At 35.3% G+C, this 18,089-nt stretch overlaps 1 protein-coding gene and 1 long non-coding RNA gene across 2 annotated transcripts in view; one reads left to right on the forward strand and one right to left on the reverse strand.

The window, feature by feature from the left end:
- The window catches only part of LOC143690093 (uncharacterized), a 119,633-nt gene that overhangs the window by 11,239 nt on the left and 90,305 nt on the right, over positions 1 to 18,089 (reverse strand). The gene's annotated exons all lie outside the window — the stretch shown is intronic.
- Positions 8,892 to 10,118, forward strand: LOC143690091 (olfactory receptor 6C74-like). Its single transcript, XM_077168083.1, has one exon. It carries the CDS (start codon positions 9,180 to 9,182, stop codon positions 10,116 to 10,118), a length of 939 nt encoding a protein of 312 aa, XP_077024198.1. The 5' UTR covers positions 8,892 to 9,179.

The following is an 18,089-nucleotide window of genomic DNA, read 5'->3' on the forward strand; positions in this document are numbered from 1 at the left end:
TCAAATATAATCTATATGTTAGTTAATAATATTTGTATTTTGTTCATTCATTTGGCTCTTTTCTGATATTCTGTAGATATATTGAGTAAGTGTCAGTGTTTCAGGCAACTTTTCTTTTACTTTCTCTACTTAACTTTCAAGGGTAATATTTTCCCAAGTGCAGTAGTTAGATTTTAAGATAGTTCCCACTACCCCCAATTGCTAGTGTTCTCCTTCCCATGTGTATATAGGACATTTTACTCACTTCTAGCCAACAGAATATGAGAAAGATGAAGTAACAACACTCTTACGATTATTGTACCTCATAAAAGACTATTGCTAGCAGCCTTCATCTAGAGTCTCTCTTTCTCTGCTATTGCCTTAGGAGAAGGAAACTTTCCTGAACTCTGTGGACATAAGTAAATTAATTCCATGTACACTTAACAAACAAAAACCTGAGTAAGCCCTACAGCTCCCACCTTTAGTTCAATTTCCAAATGAAGATCTAGCCCTTGTAACACGTTGATGGCTGGTTTGCAGAACACCCACCTAAGCATTTCCTGGACTCCTGAGCTATAGAATTCATGGGATAATAAATATGTATAATTTTAATGTGCTAATTTATAGTAATGTGTTGTTCAGTATATTGAATTCATATACCAAGTACCTTTCTCAACCTCAGAAGTGAGGATTGATTTTTTTTTCAGAAAGCCAGTTCAGATTCTGTAAAATTTCCTATCTCATTCTTTAAACTCCCTGGTAATCCAAAATCTGATGCAACAATTTCGTTCGTTTTCCATTTAATGGCATTTCCCTCTGAAGTACATTCTCCTTGATTTTCTCTTTTTAATTTTTTCCTTTTTTGGCATATTTAAGACATACTTAACTTTCATCCATTCCATAATATTCCTACATTACATTTTGTTATGATGTAATATAAAAGTCAGGTCACTTTTATAATCTAATGTGTTGAGGACTTGAGCTATGAGTAACTTTATTCTCCTTTTTAATATATTATTTTAGGAGATGGGTGGAAATATTTGAATTTGGGTACTCACAATATTCCTGAAAGGAATTCCTAAGCTTAATGTAGTATTTTGAGGGATTGTGGAAATATTTGAATTTAGGTACCCACAATATTCCTAAAAGGAGCTTGGAAAAGTAAGTTTTTACCCTCTGATCTCTCCATGTAGAAAATGGTAGAGAGAAAGTTAATAAGCAAGTGCATCTTATCTGGCATAGACTCTCCCTCTGATGCTTAATTACACTTATAGAAAAACTTCTACCCATATAAAGGGTTCTCTAATAAGCCATTAGAGAAGCAACAGAATACTGTTGCTCTATCCCAAACAATCAAAAACAAGTTCAGTGTCTTCACCAGAGGGAAAACCAAAGTGTAATCAGTTTTATTCTTCTTTGAGTAATATTCATTCACATTGTAGTTCAGTAAAATCCCTCTTTACCATCTTGCAAGATGACACAAATTTAAGAGGCCAGCACCAATACCATTTCTTCTATGAACTATTTGGGGAAATGTGGATAAGGAAATAAGAAAAATATATTGACAGGTAACACTGTGTTATTTTCTGCAGTTTTTTTATAAAGACGTTATTAATAAAGTGCATTATTCAGGATGGACCATGCTGTGCTTCATTCATATACAATGTCAAAGGCTTAATACAAATTTATTTCTCACTCCCAATATATGTCAGATGCAAATTGGCAGAAGACTCACCTCCATATTTTGTTCCTGCTGGGATCCAAGAAAATATCAATTGATTTATCATCAGTAAGTGGCAGAAGGAAGATAAGATGGATAAAAATGCAGATGTTAGTATGTACTTTCATTTGTGATTGATACATTTTTCAACCTATATTTCATAGTTGTAAATAGTCTAAAAGAAATATCTATAATTATGAAGGTAAGAAATTGAAATGATATTAATTGTCAGAAAAGTGAATGGGCTAATTATTTGCAGATCATCTTCCAGTTCCAAATCTACCCTTCAGTATTTAACCCTAAAATTTGGGAATCATACTCTGCAAACTGCATTACCAGGTTTCCTTTGCCGCCTGCTTTCCTGACATTAGAGCTAAATTGGAAAGTAGGAGAGAAGAAGAGGGATTTTTTCTTTCCTTTTTCTTTTTTGCCTTGATATCTGCCTGTATGACACCAACAGTGGTGACTTCATAGAGACTATTGTCCCTAGCTTTAGCTTATTTTAAGATTCTCAGAAGTAGCCACAACACAGCTCTGAGATGATCTGCACACTAAGTTTGTGGAGTAACTCCTCAGACTTTCAAGGGACGAAAGCAAACACACAACATCACATATTCATGAGTAAGAACACAGACTCCATGAAGCCTCTATTCTGAGTTCCTGAGTTCTGTAAATCCACCTTGCCCTTCTAAGCAAGCAATCTGATGGATCAATGCTTTTTATGACTATTCCCAGAAGTCAGACACATGCAGTTCCTTTTTTAAAAACCTCATCCTGAGGTGATAGTTATTTCTGAGTTACCTTTGAGTACCCTTTTTCTCTTTTACCAGTGCCAATCTGTATATGGTGTTCCTTGTATGAAATCTCCCCTGATGGTGTATATATATATTTCCTGCTTGGACACTAACTGATACTCAGAAGAATGTAAATATTGGTGAATGGCAAAAATGTCTCCCAAATATGCTATATATACATCATCCCTCCATTACTTGCTCTAGTTACTTTTGACATTATCCCAAATGTCATCTAAGAATGTCTTGATAGTGACTGAAGAGAACCAAGGAATCATTAACATGGGTTGTGACCTCGGTATGATTTTGCCTGTATTGAATATTAGTAATCTTTAACAAAAAGACCTGAGAGCATGGTTTTCAATGTAATTAACTTTTGTGAGTTTTGTAAGTGTAAATACAATAAAAGAAAGCTAAAATAGTTTTCTTAGATGTAATAATTGATTCCCCTACTCTTTCCTTAGCACTTTACTTTTAAGAACTTTACATTGTCAATTCTTTCTTTGTCTATCTGAGATGTATAAAATCTTTTCAGAAGTCAAATAGCCCCCTTTGTACTTTTGTAAACCAGGTATTTTTTCTTAAGGACTTAAGAGCCGTCTCTTTGAAATGGAGTTATCAGAGAAAACAATGTCCTCATTTCTATGGGAGAGTAGATAGAAGCAGGCACCTGGCTCTAAATGGTCTTTACCTCTCATTAAGATATGAGAAGTTCATTTTTCCTCTGAATGATAGCAATTGTTCAGATGGTCACCCCAATTACCAGCTGAATTTAGGATGAGCCATGTATGAAAAATGCTAACGTCCAGTCTTCTACTTATCCTTTCTACATATGTACATAAATGCAATATGTTGCATCTGTCCAGCTATTTACAAGAGTAAAATCTCTCTCTCTCTCTTTGCATTCTCTTTAGTGAATTGCATGTGATAAATGTCACATTATGGTTCAATACTTATTCAGTAATAAAATGGTTTTCCCCCTCTTCTACTTTTGTGGGGAGTTTTTCTTACTTCGCAAATTTTCCTTTAAGTTCTATACCTTCTCACTTAGCTTGGAAATCTCTTCAGATCAATTGCTTAAAAGTACTGCCTTCTATCCACCATCAGACCTCAACTTCACCACGTTTTCTTTTGCTTTAGAGCAGAGATCCTTTTACTTCAATTTCCAGTAACACATTCAACATTTACTTTTAAGGTCTCGGGGGACTGCCTTTAGCATCCACATTTTCTACCAATAGTTTCTTCAAACAATCTGGGATTTATCTATCCAACACCTTGAATTTCTTCCAGCCTCTACCTTTTACCCAATTCCAAAGCTGTTTCCACATTTTTGTCATTTGAGATAGCAGCAATCCATATTCTTGGTTCCAAAATCTGTTTTAGTTTCCTGGTTGCCAAAGCGAATATCATATAATGGAGTGGCTTAAACAATGATAATGGTTTTGAAGGTAGGATTAGTGCAAGATCAAGGCATCAAAATAATAATATTTTCTCCCAGAGCCTGGGTGCTAATGATGCTTGGTCTATAGTTTTCTGTCTATTGACAACAGACCTTGCGGCTTCTCTAGGCACTCCTTTTATTTTTATTTTTTTATTTTTTATTTTTTTTTGTTCCTTTGACTTTCAGCTGTTTAGTGAAACCCCTCTATAACTTTCCCTTTCACTTTCTGAACTTTCTTCTGCTAACACAGATCCAGTAATAAGATTAAGATCCATCTGTCATTTCATATCTTAAGGTTTAGTTGCTCTGGTCTGGTAGCAAATTGAAAGAAAGGAAGGAGCCTCTGATCGAGTGGTTATCTTTAATCATTCCCTCAGCTCTGCTTTGCTCTTTCTCTTTCTCTCATCTTTTTCTCCCCTGAGGCTTACAGAGTAATAGTCCCTTATATGCTAAATGATGCAAAAGTGGAATTTTACCAACAGGTGACATCATTCATAGGATACACGATTGGGTATATGTTACATTATTGGTTTACATAACAGGTGCTATGTTATGGCTACAGCTATGCTGTATCATGCTTCTCTGGAACTTCAGACCTGGAAGCACTTACAGTGGCCATCTTAGCAGGCTGTTTATAATAAACAATTTCTTGGGCCCCTCACTCCATCCTTTAAATGACCTGCATTTTAGGGGATGTCTTATCTCACAGGGTTGTTTCTTGGGACTGTGGGCCACAGCAACAATAAAGTGAACAGAAAATTATTATTAAAAATTTGGACAGACATGATAAGGTTACTATTATTTAATGCCAAGTACCTGTCATGGAATTCCATCAAGACCAAAAAGGATCCTGTAAAAGGGAGTGAATGGCTTGTACCTCTTCCTTCATTTTATGCAAGGCACCTTTAACAGAAACCTGATTGTCAGGAATATACACATAACATCCTATCCATAACATCGCACAAGTTTCCCCTTGCCTAGTTATCAAGAGATCTAAAGCCATTCTGTTTTATGAAACAACTCTTTTCATCGGGGTGCTTTTACTCATCATTAAAATTAAAATGTATTTTGTTTGATTAAGAGCATGGCAGTGTGCTTAGCTAAAGCTTCAATTTCCAATTTTATCTTAATGGCTTTAGTTCCTGGAGGAAATATAGCCAGAGGAACAAATTATCAGACAGCTTTTTATTTTTACAGTGCCAATAGTTATAAATCATATCCCAATTGTGAGGTGTTTCTGGGAGAGAGGTGGGAATCTGCCCATTTAAAAATGGCTGTTCCTATGTGCATCGCCCTGTCTAATTAGCAGGTAAGTAAGGCTACCCATACAGTCCACAAAACCATATATAACTTTAAGGGAGCTGATTAGTTGGCTTGGTCCCTATATATGGACGACCATCCTGATATCTTTTGGGAACTGGATTACCAATATAAAAAGACTAGGAATCCAACCTGCCACCTGCCGGGTCCTCCCTGAGTTACTCAATGCAACATGGTACTTTTATCTTAAATCTACACATTCAGTTTTACATCATCCCCAACCATTTTGCATGGCATATCCATAAAGGTGTGGGGAGGTATTGTCCATGTCCCAGATGAACAGTGTCAATGACTTGCCGTATTTTTTTTTAAGCTGGAGAGTTGTGATTATTTTATTCTAGTTATGTCCAGTTTTGTTCAGTGGCTGGTGCTATTGGCCATGGGAGCCCTTCAGCAGCATCTGCTAGAAGCTCAGTGCACACCCAGTGATGAGAAACTTTGTGGGCCTTTGCGTAGGTGTGCGCCCTTTCTACCTGGCTGTGTGCTGCCATCAGCCTGGTTGGAGAGATAATAAAGCTTTAGAGACCATTAGAGACAAATTTCATCCCTCAGGCCTAATATAGGTTACCTGCTTATCCTGCAAAAGTGTGTATCTCATTTCATTTGTTGTCATAGAGTCTATTTTATTTCATATGAATATTTCAGCCTCCCTGTCTTTAAATTAGAGGTATCTTTTGTAAGAAACACATGATTGGGTTAGCCTTTTAAATTCATTCTGCTAATCTTTAACCTTTGGAGAGTTTAACCCTTACAAATTTAAAATAACTACTGAAAATGCAGTACTTTCTTCTGCCAATTTGCTACATGTTCTTGTTTTATGATTGCTTTGTCCCTCAATTCTTCTGTTAATGCCTACTTCACATTAATTTAATTTTATTTTTTGCATTTTACCCTTTGCTGTCCCTTCTCATTTCTTTTTGTACATATTTTTGCATATTTTTTGTGTTTGCTTTTTGGATTAAATTTAACATCCTAAATATATCACAATCATATTTGATTTGATACCACCTTAACTTCAATAGCATATATTATACTTATTCCTCTTAGTCCACCTATCTTTTTGTTGCATTTGCTATAGATTTTCTCAGTATGTGTTGTATTTCCATAACCATAGACTTATCATCACTTTTACAGATTTTCATTTTTAGACTTATAGGAAATAACTGCAGTAGCATGCCAGAAAATATATAGTAGATAGCTCTTCTTGTCACCATATGTATGACAAATATATATAAGTGAGGCTGTATTTCTCTGAGGGGAATTGGAACATTGCCTCCCTCAGAGCTGGTCCCGATGATCTGAAGTAGCTGATCAAAGCACTGCCTAGTGATCAGACCAAAAGCCCTTGGATTTTTAAGACTAGAGCTATATATGACTTGATAGTTTTATTTTCTTTAAAAATATTTTGATTCTATGTCACTCATAGTGGTTTTGTTTCTCTTATCAAATTGTAATATACATGTTATCCTTCTTTGTCAATTTAAAAACCCATATGGAGAGGATGTGTTAATACATAAAAGGAAAACAGTTTTCTCATTAGCTTAGTACATAAATTATACATATTTTCTAAAATATCTCTAATCTTCCCCAAAGATAGCTGCTTGCCTATAGATATATTTTAATCAGATACAGCCATCCTTCTGTACAGCAAACCTCTTTAAGGTTTTTTGGAACCAACTCACATTGGTTTTTCATCATCCTTTATACATTCTAACTATATTTTCTTCAATAAATAGTAAATATAAAATATTTGCTTTTCTTACATTTGCATTATTTTAAATGAAAGAACAAAAGTCTCCATAATTTAGGGGATATGTAGATTGCTCTCCTAATGTTTTTTTTTCTGTAAATAGCTTTAAGTTAATTAAATTTGCATATTTAGGTACTTTCTAAAAATTCAAGTATGCTATTGTTTTCCTGGCTGGCCATTTGGTATGTAGTAGATATTTCACACTAAGAGGTTGTATGAAGAGGATGAGATGAAAGCATGTTTGAATCCAAAGGTTCAAAGGAAACATATTTTAAGACCTGGTAAACAGTCAGTAAATCTAAGGCTGTAAAACATGTTTGTCATTTGTCGGAGAGCAACATTCTATTCCAATTCTCTGTTTCGAATAGAAAATGAGAGCTCTGGTTTTCTCTCTTGAAGGAAACATATTTCTCTTGGTTATTATACCTTAATAGAACTAACGTTGTTTATACAAATTTTCATTCTCCACTCTCAGAATTAGACTCCATCTTAATGGCAACCTTTTAGATCTCCCTATGGATGCTATAGTGAGAGGCTTAATTTGTTTTTTTAATAGTTAATGATGATGATACCCAATTAGTATCTTTTCTGCAAGAATTCCCAAGGTCCTACACACCAGATCTCAATAAATATCCTGTTTGCAATAAAAGCAAGACAAATCTATCTTGCTATAGAAAATAAAAACACCTTGCATCATAAAGAGATTATTAAATGCTCAGTTGAGTGACAAATTTCTAAAAGAATAATCTTTTTTGAGTATAGATTGAGAAATTAAATGTTTAGATTTTAAGTATAGAGAATAGAGATGCTATTCAGTTTTATAAGTAGGGAGATCAAAAAACATTTTTGAAAATACCAAAGTATGCTGATTAGAGACAGAAATTCACTAGGGTGTGAATTTTTATTAAACATTCCTGGATTTTAATGCGAATGAGGAGTTAAGAGTTCGAAATAAAGCATAATTGTAGGTTAAAAAGAAATAGATATTTTATTGGAAGTATCTTTCCTAATACATTTTGTTTAATAATACAGAGGAAAAGTTTCGCAACGTGTAGATCATTGAAAGTAAGTATTTTCAGCATTTTGTTGTTTTTGTACAAAATAGTTACAATGTAATCCTTTTGATTCCTTAAATGTGATAAGATTAAGATAATTAAATCCAGAATTAGAATCAAATATATATTTGTGTAACATTTAGTATGCATATTGGAAAGTCTGATTTATGAACTTCTCCCTTAAAGTAACACAATGACCAACATTTTCACAATAATTTATATTAAAAATAATGACTAGTACATATCACTTTATATTTAGGGAAGGCTTGTATACTTAAATGTTACTGGATATAAAATAGTATTTCTTATATTGATTAATAAAGTTAAAAGAGTTTGGACATTTGAGAAAAATAAATGCAAATCTCATGCCAAATTTCAACTTATCCATTAATTCTGATTCATACTCTGCTAAAATTCATAAAATTTCCATTGAAAAAGTTCAGATTGACAATATGGAACACAAAGACCATCAAGAAATAGTATCCTCAGATACTAAAATCTAAATAAAAAAGTTCACGCCTAAAATTGAGCTGCCAAAGGCTACAATTTAGCAGCATATGCATAACTTGCTGAAAAAGATTGAGCAAGAGATCATTTTAACAAGAAAGAAATAAACTAAACCAACTTAAATGAACAATATAATTTCTTGTGGATTCAGTAATATTGCAGTGATTACCTCTCATAATTTTAAACAAAACTTATATCAGAGAAACATCCAGATACTTACAAAAAAAAGGTATTAAATCCATTCTGTTACAAAGTGTAGAAGATATGTTAAAAAAAATTTCAGAAAATGAGTAAAAAGAGAAAGTGAAATTAAAAGGACTAAGCCTGCGATTCTGACAGCTATGTGAATAGGCTAAACACAGAGGAACAAAAGGTCTGTAAAGGGTGTCACTGGTGATGGAGGACAAGCATTGACCCCCGTGTATTTCTGAATATTCTGACTTAGAGATGGAGAAAGAAATAACATAGACAATCAAATGTTACAGGAATATGTTTCAGCTGAGTTATTTGTCTCTTTCAGATCACTTTCAAATCTATGCACGGTGAAGCCTTTTAAACCTAAAAATACTTATCTATTTTATCCCCAGGTCTGATGTAGTTCAGAAGGAATTTAGCCATGAAGAACCATACAATGGTGACAACATTCCTTCTACTAGGACTGACAGATGACCCCAATTGGCAAATTGCAATTTTCCTTTTTCTATTTCTAACATATTTACTGAGTATCACTGGAAATCTGACTATCATCCTGCTCACCCTGGTGGATTCCCACCTCAAAACACCCATGTATTTCTTCCTTCGGAATTTCTCCTTATTAGAAATCTCATTGACATCTGCCTGCATCCCTAGATTCCTGGTCAGCATTGTGACTATGGATAAAACAATTTCCTATGATGCTTGTGTAACACAATTATTTTTTCTCATCTTCTTGGGTGCATCAGAGTTTTTCCTGTTGGCTGCCATGTCCTATGACCGCTATGTGGCCATCTGCAAACCCCTGCATTATGCCACCATTATGAGCAGCAGAGTCTGCACCCAGCTGGTCCTCAGCTCTTGGTTGAGTGGGTTGTTAACAGTCTGTCCTGGACTCACCATGATTCTAGGGTTGGAATTCTGTGATGCCAATATTATTGACCACTTTGCCTGCGACTATTCTCCTGTCCTGAAGCTCTCCTGCACAGATACACGTGTCATAGAACTGTTAAGTTTTATTTTAGCCATTGTCACACTCCTGCTTACATTGGCCCTGGTGATATTTTCCTATGCAAATATCATAAGAACAATTCTGAAGATCTCTTCTGCCCAGCAGAGGAAAAAGGCTTTTTCTACTTGTTCCTCCCACATGATTGTTGTTTCTATCTCTTATGGCAGCTGCATTTTTATGTATATTAAGCCTTCTGCAGAGGAAAGGATATCTTTAAACAAGGTAATAGCATTACTCAGCTCTTCAGTTGCACCTGCCTTAAATCCATTTATATATACTCTAAGAAATAAGCAAGTGAAACAAGCCCTAAAGAATATAATAAAAAATCAGTTTTTTATTACCTTAAAATAATAACTTTGGCTTTTATAAGAGCATACCACTAAAGCTTATTGAAAAGTGCCACATTTATCAACTACCATTTTAACATATTCATTTATTTTACTTTTATATGATAAGAATGATTAAAGTCAATGAGAAGCAGTTTTTTTAGTCTTATTTTCTGTATTAATATTCCTTTATCCATTGTTGGAATCACTTAATTCTTTTAACTTAATTTTTGATCTTGTCCAACTTCAAAATATTCAGTTAGGAATTCATTTTGGAAATACAATATCTTCATGTGTTTTGTGCACAGGTGTGCCTACAATATAAACCATCTTTGAACCCTGTATTTTTCACTTGTAGAATAGGTTTCTTTATATACTACAGAGTGTATACATTTTAGCAATATATATGATATCTCCAGAAACATATTATTGAACTTCAATACCAGTATTTATGTTTAGGCTTAGAAATTCCAAATTTCTATTGATCTGTAAATCAAATGAAAGCCTTTTTCATTTAGATGGGAGTGCTTGACAACAGAAGCTATTTAAAAATGTATGGGTAGACTATGCTACAGACATTAAGTACATGCTGAATCTCATTTTTTCCCCTATTACTTATTTTCATTCCATGTGTTCTACTCATCTTTTGACAAGGTAGATAAAAGCAGTATCAGATACAAGGTTTTTACAATCATGCAGTCACATTGTGAATGCTATGTCATTATACAATCATCTTCAAGAAACATGGCTACTGGAACACAGCTCCACATTTTCAGGCAGTTCCCTCCAGCCTCTCCATTACATCTTGAATAACAAGGTGATATCTACTTAGTGCGTAAGAATAACCTCCTGGATAACCTCTCAACTCTGTTTGGAATCTCTCAGCCATTGACCCTTTGTCTCATTTCACTCTTCCCCCTTTTGGTTGAGAAGGTTTTCTCAATCCCTTGATGCTGAGTCTCAGCTCATTCTAGGGTTTTTCTCAATTCCTTGGTGCTGAGTTTCAGCTCATTCTAGGATTTCTGTCCCACGTTGCCAGGAAGGTCCACACCCCTGGGAGTCATGTCCCACGCAGACAGGGGGAGAGTAGTGAGTTTGCTTGTCGTGTTGGCTGGAGAGAGAGGCCACATCTGAGCAACAGAAGAGGTTCTCTTGGGGGTGACTCTTAGGCCTAATTTTAAATAGGCTTGGCCTATCCTTTGTGGGGTTAAGTTTCATATGAACAAACCCCAAGACTGGGGGCTCAGACTATAGCTTTGGTTGTCCACACTGCTTGTGAGAATATCAAGAATTCAACTGGGGAAGTTGAATTTTCCTCTGTTCTCACCACTCCCTGAAGGGTACTTTGCAACTACTTTTTTATTCACTGGTCAAATCACTCTGGAATTTATTGGGGCATCACTCTGGACAAATCTGCAAAATCTCATGTCCTACTCAAGGTTGCATGTACATGTGGTATTCAGTTAAGCTGTCTACATAAGTTATATTAGGAAATGCACTAGGCAAAATATAAACTTTGTACCACATAAACATTTTTTGCTTTAGTCTCACACATAAGTTGAAATTTTAAAATATTAATTACCATCTATTTTCAGCACCCTGCAGTAATGACATTCCTTTGTTCTTCCTCATGCAAAAACATTTTTTAAATTTGTACATTTAGTTACCAGCATTATACCCTCTAGGCATTCCTAGATTATACCACCTCCATTTTTATTATCTATCTTTTTTTCTGGTTTCATTTGTACCCCCAGCCCTCCTCCCTCTATCATTCACACATTCAGCTTCATTCGGTGTTTTAACATAATTGTATTATAGTTAGGTAATATTGTGCTGTCCATTTCTGAGTTTTTACATTCAGTCCTGTTGTACAATCTATATCCCTCCAGCTCCAAATACCCAATATTTTACCCTGTTTCTATCTCCTAACAGTCTGTTACCAACAAAATTCTCCACGTTTATTCACTAATGTCAGTTCATATCAGTGAGACCATACAGTATTTATCCTTTAGTTTCTGGCTAATCTCACTCAGCATATTGTCCATGTCCTTAAAGTCCATCCGTATTGTTACGTACTTCAGAAATTTATTCTGTTTTACAGCTGTACAATATTCCATTGTATGTATATACCACAGTTTGTTTAGCTACTCGTCTTTTGATGGATGTTTTGGCTGTTTCCATCTCTTTGCAATTATAAATAATGCTGCTATAAACACTGGTGTGCAAATTGCAAATGTCTGTTTGTGTCCTTGCCCTCATGTCCTCTGAGTAGATACCTAGAAATGGTATTGCCGGGTCATATAGTTTTTTGAGGAAGCACCAAACTGCCTTCAACAGCTGTTGTACCATTTGATATTCCCACCAACAGTGGATAAGTGTGCCTCTTTCTCCACATCCTCTCCAGCACTTGCCATTTTCTGTTTTATTGATAATGGCCATTCTGGTGGGTGTGAGATGATATCTCATTGTGGTTTTGGTTTGCATTTCTCTAATAGCCGGGAAATTGAGCATCTCTTCATGTGCCTTTTGGCCATTTGTATTTCCTCTTCTGAGAAGTGTCTATTCAAGCCTTTTGCCCATTTTGTAATTGTGTTGGCTACCTTTTTGTTGTTGAGTGAACAATCTCTTTATAAATTCTGGATACTAAACCTTTAACTGATATGTTGATCCAAATATTTTCTCCCATTGTGTAGGCTGTCTTTTTACTTTCTTGATGAAGTTCTTTGATGTGCAAAAGTGTTTAATTTTGAGGAGTTCCTATTTATTTATTTATTTCTTCAATGTTCTTGCTTTGGGTGTAAGGTCTATAAAACTACCTCCAATTATAAGATTTATAAGATATTTCCCTACATTTTCTTCTAATAGTTTTGTGCTCTTAGTTCTATTGTGTAAGTCTTTGATCCATTTTGAGCTAACTTTTTAAAAATTAGTTACCATTTATTGAAGAGACTGTTCTGTCCCTGTTGGCTTGACTGCCTTATCAAACATCAATTCTCCATAGATGAGAGGGTCTATATCTGGACACGCTATTCAATTCTGTTGGTCAATATATCTATCTTTATGACAGTACCATGCTATTTTGGTCACTGTAGCTTCATAATACACCTTAAAGTCAGGTAGCGTGAGACCTCCAACTTCATTTTTTTTCCCTCAGGATACTTTTAGTTATTCGGGGCACCCTGTCCTTCCAGATAAATTTGGATATTTTTTTTCTATTTCTGAAAAGTATGTTTTAGGGATTTTAATTGATATTGAATTGAATCTGTAAATCAATTTAGGTAGAATTGACATCTTAACTATATTTTAGTCTTTTAATCCATGAACATGGTATGCTCTTCCATTTATTTAGGTCTTCTGTGATTTCTTTTAACAGTTTCTTGTAGTTTTCTTTGTTTAGATCTTTTGTCTCTTTAGTTAAATTTATTCCTAAATATTTTATTCTTTTGGCTGTAATTGTAAATGGAATTCTTCTCTTGATTTCCCCCTCAGATTGTTCATTACTAGTGTATAGAAACATTACAGATTTTTGAGTGTTGATCTTGTAACATGCCACTTTGCTGTACTCATTTATTAGCTCTAGTAGTTTTGCCGTGGATTTTTTGGGGTTTTTGACATATAGTATCATATCATCTGCAAACAGTGAGAGTTTTACTTCTTCCTTTCCAATTTTGATGCCTTGTATTTCTTTTTCCTGTCTAATTACTCTGGCTAGAACTTCCAACACAATGCTGAATAACAGTGGTGATAGTGGACATCCTTGTCTTGTTCCTGATCTTAGAGGGAAAGTTTTCAGTTTTTCCCCATTGAGGATGATGTTAGCTGTGGGTTTTTCATATATTCCCTTTATCGTTTTGAGAGAGTTCCCTTCTATTGCTATCCTTTGAAGTGTTTTCAACAGGAAAGGATGTTGAATTTTGTCAAATGCCTTTTCTGCATCAATAAAAATGATCATGTGGTTTTTCTGCCTTTATTTGTTGATATGGTGTATTACATTAATTAATTTTCTTATGTTGAACCATCCTTGCATACCTGGGATGAATCCTACTTGGTCATGATGTATAATTCTTTTAATATTTTGCTGGATTCATTTTGCTAGAATTTTGTTGAGGATTTTTGCATCTATATTCATTAGAGAGATTGGCCTGTAGTTTTCTTTTTTTGAAATATCTTTGTCTGGCTTTGGTATGAGGGTGATGTTGGTTTCGTAGAATGAGTTAGGTAGCTTTCCCTCCTCTTCAATTTTTTTGAAGAGTTTGAGCCAGAATGGTACTAATTCTTTCTTGAGTTTTTGGTAGAATTCACATATGAAGCCATCTGGTCCTGGACTCTTCTTTTTTGGAAGCTTCTTAATGACTGATTCAATTTCTTTACTTGTGGTTGGTTTGTTGAGGTTGTCTAATTCTTCTTGAGTCAAAGTTGGTTGTTCATGCCTTTCTAGGAAGTTGTCCATTTCATCTACATTGTTGTATTTATTAGCATAAAGTTGTTCATAGTATCCTGTCATTAGTCCTTTATTTCTGTGGGGTCAGTGGTTATGCCTCTTCTTCTATTTCTGATCTTATTTATTTGCATCCCCTCTCTTCTTCTCTTTGTCAGTCTTGCTAAGGGTCCATCAATCTTATTGATTTTCTCATAAAACCAGCTTCTGGTTTTGTTGATTTTCTCAATTGTTTTCATGTTCTCAATCTCATTTATTTCTGCTCTAATCTTCATTATTTCTTTCCTTTTTTTGCTTGCTTTGGGTTATTTTGCTATTCTTTCTCTACTTCTTCCTAGTGGACAGTTAATTCTTCGATTTTTGCCCTTTCTTCTTTTTTGATATAGGTATTTAGGGTAATAAATTTCCCTCTTAGCACTGACTTTGAGGCTTCCCATAAGTTTTTATATGTTGTTTTTCATTTTCATTTTCCTGGAAATATTTACTGATTTCTTTTGTAATCTCTTCCTTGACCCATTGGTTGTTTAAGAGTGTGCTGTTGAGCCTCCACTTATTTGTGAATTTTCTGGTACTCTGCCTATTATTGATTTCCAACTTCATTCCTTTATGATCTGAGAAAGTCTTTTGTATGATTTCAATCTTTTTAAATTTATTGAGATTTGCTTTGTGACCAAGCATAAGGTCTATCCTAGAGAATGATCCATGAGCACTTGAGAAAAAGGTGTATCCTGCTATGTGGGGTGTAATGTTCTATAAATGTCTGTTAAGTCTAGCTCATTTATTGTATTATTCAAATTCTCTGTTTCCTTAATGATCCTCTGTCTAGATGTTCTGTCCATTGATGAGAGTGGTGAATTAAGTCTCCAACTATTATGGTAGATGTGTCTATTTCTCTTTTCAGTGTTTGCCACATGTGCCACAGGCATTCTGGCTCGGTGCATAAATATTTATGATTGTTATGTCTTCTTGCTAAATTGTTCCTTTTATTAATACATATTATCCTTCTTTGTCATTTAACTGTTTTAAATTTGAAGTCTAACTTGTTGGATATTAGTATAGCTACTCCTGCTTTTTTCTGATTGTTATTTGCATGAAATATCTTTTCCCAACCTTCCACTTTCAACCTATGTTTATCCTTGGGTCTAAGATGTGTTTCCTGTAGACAGCATATAGATGGGTCCTGTTTTTTAATCCATCCTGCCAGTCTATGTCTTTTGATTGGGGAGTTTAATCCATTAACATTTAGTGTTATTACTCTATGGGTAATACTTTTTCTACCATTTTGCCTCTTGGATTTTATATGTCATATCTAATTTTCTTCTTTTTACCTTCACTCATAGTCTTCCTTTCTACATTCTTCTCCACACCTCTGTCTTCTGTCTTTTTATATCTGTCTCTAGTGCTCCCTTTAGCATTTCTTGCAGAGCTGGTCTTTTGATCACAAATTCTCTTAGTGATTTTTTGTCTCAAAATGTTTTAATTTCTCCCTCATTTTTCAAGGACCATTTTGCTGGATATAGAATTCTTGGTTGGCAGTTTTTCACTTTTAAAATATAACTATATCATCCCCTGTCTTCTCACCTCCATGGTTTCTGCTGAGAAATCTACACATAGTTTTATTGGACTTCGCTTGTATGTGACAGATTGCTTTTCTCTTGCTGCTTTCAAGATTCCCTCTTTCTCTTTGAGCTCTCACATTCTGATTAGTAAGTGTCTTGGAGTATGTCAAATAGGACCTGTTCTCTTTGGGGTACACTGAACTTCTTGGATCTGTAATTTTAAGTCTTTCATAAGAGTTGGGAAATTTTCAGTGATAATTTCCTCCATTAGTTTTTATCCTCCTTTTCCCTTCTCTTCTCCTTCTGGGACACCCACAACATGCATATTCCTGTGCTTCATAATGTCATTGAATTCCCTGAGTCCCTACTCACATTTTTCCATTTTTTCCCTAGATTTTCTTTTGCTTGTCAGATTTCAGATGTTCTGTCCTCCAGTTCACTAATCCTATCTTCTGCCTCTTGAAACCTAACATTGTAAGTTTCCTTTGTTTTTTTCATCTCTTCTATTGTGCCTTTCATTCCCATAAGTTCTGTAATTTGTTTTTTCAGACTTTCAATTTCTTATTTTTGTTTATTCCTAACCTTCTCTATATTGTTTCTCCATTCATCGATTTGGTTTTTAATGGGGTTTTCCATGTCTGTTCGTATATTCTGAATTAATTGTTTCAACTCCTGTATCTCGTTTGAATTGTTGGTTTGTCCCTTTGATTGGGCCATATCTTCAATTTTCCTAGTGTGATTTGTTATTTTTGTTGGCACCTAGGCATTTAATTACTTTATGTTCTAGTTTGCTAGCTACCAGAGTGTAACATACCAGAAACGGAATGACTATTAACAAGGGGAATTTAATAAGTTGCTAGTTTACAATTCTAAGGCCGAGAAAATGTCCCAATTAAAACAAGTCTATAGAAATGTCCAATCTAAGGCATCCATCCAGGGAAACATACCTTGGTTCAAGAAGGCCGATGAAGTTCAGGGTTTCTCTCTCAAGTGAGAAGGCACATGGTGAACACAGCCAGGGCTTCTCTCTCAGCTGGAAGGGCACATGGCAGACATGGCATCATCTGCTCACTTTCTCTCCTGGCTTCCAGTTTCATGAAGCTCCCCAGGAGGCGTTTTCCTTCTTCATCTTCAAAGGTTGCTGGCTTGTGGACTCTCTGTTTCATGATGCTACAGCACTCTCTGCACTCTCCAAATCTCCTATTCTCCAAAATGTTTCCTCATTTATAGGACTCCAATAAACCAATCACAATCCCCCCAAATGGATGGAGACATGTCATCACCTAATCCAGTTTAACAACCACTCTTGACTAAATCACATCATCCAGGGAGATGATCTGATTACAGTTTCAAACATACAGTATTAAACAGGGACCATTCTACCTTTATGAAATGGGATCTTGATTAAAACATGGCTTTTCTAGGGAGCGTACTTCCTTTCAAACCAGCACACCTTAATTAGTTGATTCTGGAGATTGTTTTCACTTCTTTTACCTAGGGTTTTCTTGATGGATGAATTTGTTGGCTGTCTGTTCTTTCACATTCATTTCAGCTTCTTCTGGACCTCTAGCTTAGCTTTTGTTTAACAGAGGAGAATTTTTCAGTTCTTGTTTTCTTGTTTCTTGCCCTGCCTGTATGGTGCCTTTTTCCCCCCACCCTAAGGAGGGTCTACTTAGGTATTATTGACCCCAGCTGGATTTACCTAGATCAAACTGGCCTCCTGTCAGGAGGAAAGAGTCACCTGCATCAGTTTTCCCTGAGGGTGAGACCCAGCAGATTGAAAGACTTTCCTGTGAAATCTCTGGACTCTGTTTTTCTTGTCCTGCCCAGTATGTGGCACTTGTCTGCCTGCAGGTCCCATCAGCATTAAGATGATACCATACTTTTAACTTTGGCAAACTCTCCTTGGGTTCTGGGGGGCAGCTCACAGCCGATCCAGCTTATCCAGACTTGTGTATGTTGTGTGTCCAGTCACTGACGTGGCCCTAGGAGCTGTTCT

Source organism: Tamandua tetradactyla, chromosome 7 (assembly GCF_023851605.1).
Source record: "Tamandua tetradactyla isolate mTamTet1 chromosome 7, mTamTet1.pri, whole genome shotgun sequence".
Classification (NCBI taxonomy): Eukaryota; Metazoa; Chordata; class Mammalia; order Pilosa; family Myrmecophagidae; genus Tamandua; species Tamandua tetradactyla.